Below are 6,772 nucleotides of genomic sequence, written 5' to 3' on the forward strand. Positions count from 1 at the left end.
TTATTTCATCCTAGAATAAGAGATCACAAGCACTTAGGTGTTGTTTGTTTTTTAAAAGGTAAAATGTCTGCAGTCTATGGACCACATCTGCAGAACAAGAGGTGGACCAAACCTCTACAATCTGCAAGAAGAAGCCTATTTGTTTTTTTAACGTATGTAAACTTCTAAAATAAATTGGTGGTGGTGTACGGACGGTGGTGGTGGTGGATGGTAATGGTGGTAGACGGTGGTGGTGGTGGTGGTGGTGATGGACGGTGGTGGATGGTGGTGATGGAAGATGGTGGACGGTGATGGTGGATGGTGGTTTTTAACCCTTTGTAGACGTTTTTTTTTAATGAAACGTCTTCGGAAAAACAAACAGTCTGCGCGTGGTCTGCGCCGCGCAGACAGAAGAGGTTGCGCGGAGCTTTTCTGAAAAAAACAAACACCTTAATCTTCAACCAAACATAAAAATTGCTTGTTTGCTTTTCAAAATATGTAAACAAGCAAGCCCCAAACACCCCTAACAAGTTTTCATTTTGATAACATTACCATCATCCTACTCACAAGATACATCAACTAGCCTATGAAAAATGCCCTTGTACATCACTATATACAATCATTTCAAGCTTTCATCCTCCACTCAACAACGCATAAAGATCGAGGACAGTGGGTTTGTATCGAGATTTTACAACAATTTACACGACTACGTTCTTCTTTTCTCTCAACAAATGGTACAACGGCGAGGGACCTGCTACCCTCTCCTTTTCCTAACCAAAAGTAACAAGTTATCAGCACATGCGTGTCGTCTTCGGTGAAATGATGATCATAACAGAAATATATGTTTTTTGTGTGGAAACATAGAACAAATGAAGAAACCAGATATACCTTATATATCAGGAAAAAGAACTATGGACTAGTCCTCATCTGAACTTGAACTTGAACTGGAACTAAAACTATCCACACGTCTCATAGCAATGGCAGGAATAAGTCGTTCATGTGGAACACGAAATGGGACTTTCTTTGTTTCTGATGCTTTCCCACTCGTTTCCTCAACGTCTTTCTTTTGACTCTCGGGTTGTGAATCATCAGTTTCCTTATGTTGTGAATCGTCCTCTTCTTCTTTCGCAGGTTGTAAATCTTTATCTTCACGTGTCTCATGTTTCGAATCATCAGTTTTTTGTGTACTAGAATCACCAGTTTCCTGTATCTCATGTTTCAAATCCTCAGTTTCTAGTGTCATATGTTGTACATCCCTGTTTTCACGCGTCTCATGTTGCACATCATCAGTTTCACGTGTCCTAGGTGATGAAACATCTGCTGTTTGTGTCATCTTAGGTTCCGAAACATCTGATGTTTGTGTTGTCCTAGGTTCTGAAACATCTGATGTTTGTGTTGTCCTAGGTTCTGAAACATCTGATGTTTGTGTTGTCGTAGGTTCCGAAACATCTGATGTTTGTGTTGTCCTAGGTTCTGAAACATATGACGCTTGTGTCCTCTTAGGTTCTGATACATCTGACGTTTGTGCTGTCTTAGGTTCCGAAACATCTGACGTTTGTGATGTTTTAGGTTCTGAAACATCTGCCGTTTGTGTCATCCTGGGTTCCGAAACATCTTTTGTCTCGGACGACGAAACGTCTTTCTTTTCCGTCTGCTTAGACGGCGAACCATCTTTTTTCAGTGTCATCTTAATCGGTCTCACGAGAGGATTATTCTTAATTTCTTTACACACTTTATCCAAAATAATTAAAAAATCGCGAACAATCACGAATAATCTCAACCCTTCATCCTTCCCCGCCTGTCCATGAAAATAATCCGCTGTATCCTTCACAAGCGCCATTATTCTCTTTTCTTCCTCAAGCATCCACATCACATCCTTCTCCGCATCCTGCGTAAAACTCGACAAAATCACCGAAAACTCATCCTCATCATCTTCATCGTCACCTTTTCCTTCATTTATGCTCTTCAGTTCCGTATTTAAAAACTCGCGTGCTTTTATAAGCGCGTGTCCGAATTTCGAAACCATGCCGGTCAACCCTTCGGCGTCAAGAATGGCGGCTTTTTTGACATCGTCAAGCTCGTTGCTCAAACTGGAAACCACTTCAAGGCCAAGATTGCGATAATATTCATCTGAATCTTGAGAAGTGTTAGCGGATTCTTCTAGAAGTTCATCGGAACTAAAGGAGGAGAGTTTTTTGGTCTGTTCAGCTGTTTTGGCAGCTCGTATACCTTCGGCCCGAATCATTTCGAGTACTACAAAATGCAAAAGAGTTGTTTTTCCGTCGACACCTTTTACGTCGGCAAGTTTCAAGAGTGTGTCGAGTTTAAATGCTTGGGCACTCCCACGGAATGTTCCATCGTTCATACGATTCCCGGTTTTTAAAACGGCTTCCAGGAGTTTAAGGAATAACCGGCTTTTCTTAAGTTGTATACAAGCAGCCTGTATATCAGAAGTTTGGTGGTTTTTATATACAAAATTAACCCCAAAAAAAAAAAAAAAACCCAAAAAAAAGTGTTCCATCGGTTTCACCTCTAAAGTTTGAAAGGACTCCTTCATCACATCTTGTTCCTCTTGAAGTGTGCACATAAAAAGTAACGACTCGAGCCGTTTGTAGGCAAATGGTATTTCCACCAATCTTTTTAAAAACCGTTCTGCGGTTCCAAGGCGAGAAATATCCCCGTTATATAGCCTTAGCTTCAATTCTTCTTCCCCGGTTGGTGCCATTTTTAGCAGAGTTTGAATAAGTTCTAACGGGAGCTCGCTTCCTAATTGAGTTCATATAGGTTAGAAATGATTACAAACTATAAAACACATGCTCAAGTTCAGAATTACCTTCTTTAAGTGCATCACAAACTTCATTTGTTGTCACATTAAGTGCTTTTAGAAGAATTGACAAATTTTGGGCCTTCTTCGGATCAAGAATTTGAACTAAATTCGAAGAGGGGTCTTGTGATGAAGTCTTCTTCTTGTTGTTGCTACCTTTGTTTTTCTCGGCAGCATTATTATATCCAAACAAATTTTCAATCATTTCTTCATTAAACCTGTTTATTAAGAAACACATTATGTTTTTCAAGCTTATTTCTTTATAAACCTCAAGTGTAAATTGCATTTTACGTCCTTTAAGTTTGATCAATTTTGCAGGCGCTGTAATTTAACTAACAAAATTACTAGATGTCCTTTATGTTACAATTTCTCATCAACCGGTGTCCTTTTGCCCTAACTCAGTTAAGTTTTTATGTTAATGCTTAACATGTGCCACTCACATGAGGGTATAATGGTCATTTTCACTTAAAATATACATTCCTCTTGAAGTTTCACGGGTAACTTTTATATTTTTTGTTTTAGTTATTAAGTGAAAATGTCCATTGTGCCCTCATGTGAGTGGCACGTGTTAACACTTAACAGAAAAAACTAACTGAGTTAGGGCAAAAGGACACCGCATGATGAGAAAGTGTAACATAAAGGACATCCAATGTAATTTTGTTAGTTAAAGGACAACGCCTGCAATTTTGCTCAAACTTAAAGGACGTAAAAATGCAATTTACCTTAAAACCAATGAATCACAACGTACTGGAATGACCCGGCTCGTATCTGACTCCAAACCATTGCTTGATCAGGGTTAGCCATGTTAACCTTATCCCAGAAGAACGGCTTTAGCTTAGCTTTGTTAGCGTCATCACCATCGACCTCACCTGGTTCAGACGAAGGGCGGGAAGCTTTCAACCCCGGACCGGGCGGTCTAGGCGGTGGTCTACTGCCACCCGGTGGAGGCGGTGGGGCTGGATTTTTCTTTAATGGTGGAGGCGGTGGTGGTGCTTTTCCAGCTAGCGGTGGAGGTGGTGGTGGCGGTGCAGGTGCAGGTGCAGCAGAAGGCGGTGGAAGCGGTGGTCGTCTGCCTGATGGAATTCGAGCAGGCGGAACTGCGGCGGCAGGTGAGCGGTTAGGTGGAGAATGAGTAGTTCCGACAGGTGGGCACTGTACGGATAGATTGGTCCTTGCGGGTGGAGTCTTTAGAGCCAAGTCCGGCCTGCCAGGTGGCGGTTTCAGAGGAGGTATTCCGGAAGCAGTTAATATTCCAGGTGGTGGTTCTATTGGGATACCTAACGATACGCTTGAATTTACAGACGAAAGTCGTTTTTGTTGGTCGGAACTGGTACATAACACTTGGACACCGGTATTTCCGGAACCCTTGATGGAGTTTTGCATACTATATGGCGGTTTTTGTGAAGAACCTGAAAAGATTAACTTCAAATCCACATTAAAACATCCTACATGCAAACAAACTTGAAATGACCTACGTACTTAGGGCTGCAAACAAACCGGACGAACACGAACAAGACCTTGTTTGTGTTGGTTTGTTAAGGAAATGTATGTGTTCACGAACTGTTTATGAACACTTACGGAACGAGATTTTACGTTCGTGTTTGTTCATTAAGGAAATGAACATGTTCGTGTTCGTTTGTTAATTTTAGGCAACGAACGTTCATGAACACAAACAAATGTTCATGAATACAAATGGAAACAAACGAACAAACACGATTGTTCATGAACAGAATATATAAAACATTTGTGCTTATTAAATATTTTATTTGTTAGATTTTTGAAGTATTTATATAAAAATATAAAACTAAAAAAACTAATGAACTATGAAACACAGACGAACATAAACGAACACGTTAGCGAACGTTCAGGAATATAAATGAACGAACACAGCCTCTGTTCATGTTCGTTCATTTAACTAAACGAACTAAATTTCTTGTTCGTGTTTGTTTATTTATTAAACAAACAAACTTCCCGTCGAACGGTTCACGAACTGTTCGCGGAACATTCGGTTTGTTTGGAGCCCTATATGTACTTGATCAAAGATTGCATAAAAAGTTAAGCTTACAAGTTAGAAAAAAAAACATGAGCAAACTTAAGGGCAAAAAAAATTATACGGGTTATCGTAAATCATAAATCTTGAAAGTTAGCAACTTTTATCAATCTTTTGAAAGTTTAACCGTTACATCATCAGACACGACACCAAACAGTGTTATTTTTGTATGCTATAATTTCTTTAGGAAATGGCATTCAAGAACTCACCCCTACTCAAGCTCAAAAGAGGCTTTTCATCATTCTGTACCCCGCCATACGTTTTTGTATACCAGCAAAATAATAGGGTAGCAAGAAGAAAAGTTACGGCTGCAGTAGAAACAACAACGACAATAATTGTTGTATTATCAATGCCACCACCCGTGTCTGCTTTAGAAACAGTAAATGGAATAGGTTTCATGTATACATCCGATGAAGAACGATCATGTTCTTCACCGCAATGAGGCTCACAATTTAATCCAGTCAACTTGCGTCTTATGGCGACAGTATTAGGCCTTCTAATATGTGTATCGTCTGTAGCTTGATCAATGTCGCTGGATTGAAGATCTTGAAGAGCTTCCATTGAATGAGTAAACTCTGATCCGCAATTGACGAATAACTGTTCAACCTGCAGATAGCGAACATCATCCTGTTTTAACATAATACCATAACAAATTGTGGGTTAAGCAAAACATCAAACACTTGGTGTGCATGAAAATAAACCAAAAATTAACAATCTTAACCTGTCTTAAAAGCAATAATCAACATCAATAACTATATACTTACACCTAAAGTTCATGAAAGAAACAAAAAATCAGACTACCATCTGGTAATCTAAGTTCAAAAAACATCAAATTGTGGGTTAAGCAAAAGAACAAACACTTGGTGTGCATGAAAGAAAACCAAGATTTAAGCTATCTGAACCAATGTTGACAACAATTCATGAAAGTAAACAAGTAATCAACAACAATAACTATATATTTACCCCTAAAGTCCATAAAAAAACAAACGAGCATTTGGTAATTTAAGTTTAAAAAAGAGCAAAAACAGAGTGGTACCATTGATGTTGCCAAAGGGAAAAGTAGAAGAGCAATTGCGATGAATGAAACCATCCCTTGGGCACCCATTTATGTGGGTGGAATGATCATCATCTCACGATTTTGTTTCACAACTCACATCAAATCGTTGATTGATAATTATGGAACAAATATCGAATGCTGGGTTTCCGATTTAGGAATAAAATAAATTGAATTTTGAAATAAGTTGGGGTGGGTTAGGTTAGGTTTTTGATATAAAATCTTGAATTTCGTTCACGTTTTGAAGAATTTATACATAAAATTTCATAAACGCATTGATGATCGAACTATTTCACGGATTGGGGGGACTTGATCATGAACATTGTTGAAATTTTTTTATGGAATGATCGTCGTACGGAATATCAAAACGGTTAGGTTCAGTCGTAGATAATCAATTAAAAGTGATGCATGTTTTTATTAAAAAAAAAAAAGAGACGTTTTAAAAGTGTGTATGTTTTTTATGTTGTTGTCGTGGGTTGTTAACGTTTTAAAAGCGTGTATGTTTTTTTATGTTGTTGTCGTGGTTTGTTATACTTGAAAAAAGTTTTGGGACGCCAATAATCAATAAACATACGCTATGGGTATGTTTGGCATGAGTCTTTTAGCAGGTTCTAGCTTTAATCTTTTAAGAAAAAACTCATACTCAATAAAAAACCTTATTTGGTTGAAGGAGTTGGAAGCTTTTAGATTAGGAGCTTGAAGCTTTTGGTGGGTATGTTTGGCATGGAGCTTTTAGGAGCTAGCTTTAAGCTTTTAAGAAAAAAGCTCCTATTCAATAAAAAGTCTTGTTTGGTTGAAGGAGTTTTAAGCTTTTAGGTTAGGAGCTTCAAGCTTTTGGTTGAACGCTACTACTAGTAGCGTTTAA

The 6,772-nt window shown here is 38.5% G+C and overlaps 1 protein-coding gene across 2 annotated transcripts; it reads right to left on the reverse strand.

The window, feature by feature from the left end:
* Positions 1–429: 429 nt before the first annotated feature.
* On the reverse strand, positions 430–6,303 carry LOC110889950 (formin-like protein 5). Of its 2 annotated transcripts, none has more exons than XM_022137516.2 (7): positions 5,890–6,303; positions 5,063–5,480; positions 3,552–4,212; positions 2,813–3,021; positions 2,510–2,745; positions 868–2,419; positions 430–749 (listed from the first exon to the last, which is right to left on the reverse strand). In XM_022137516.2, exons 1-6 carry the CDS (start codon positions 5,956–5,958, stop codon positions 896–898), a joined length of 3,117 nt encoding a protein of 1,038 aa, XP_021993208.1. In that variant the 5' UTR covers positions 5,959–6,303; the 3' UTR covers positions 430–749; positions 868–895. The 2 variants fall into 2 exon arrangements, with proteins under 2 accessions (XP_021993208.1, XP_021993210.1); XM_022137518.2 differs by having other exon boundaries at positions 436–749; positions 5,063–5,459.
* Positions 6,304–6,772: the final 469 nt, after the last annotated feature.

This window comes from Helianthus annuus, chromosome 11, assembly GCF_002127325.2.
Source record: "Helianthus annuus cultivar XRQ/B chromosome 11, HanXRQr2.0-SUNRISE, whole genome shotgun sequence".
NCBI lineage: Eukaryota > Viridiplantae > Streptophyta > Magnoliopsida > Asterales > Asteraceae > Helianthus > Helianthus annuus.

Coding starts and splice junctions, on each gene's coding strand:
- LOC110889950 (XM_022137516.2), bottom strand. CDS start 5,958: ATGGGTGCCCAAGGGATGGTTTCATTCATCGCAATTGCTCTTCTACTT. Junction 2,746..2,812: donor TTGTGATGCACTTAAAGAAG/GTAATTCTGAAC, acceptor GAACTCAATTAG/GAAGCGAGCTCCCGTTAGAA. Junction 2,420..2,509: donor AGTCCTTTCAAACTTTAGAG/GTGAAACCGATG, acceptor TCTGATATACAG/GCTGCTTGTATACAACTTAA.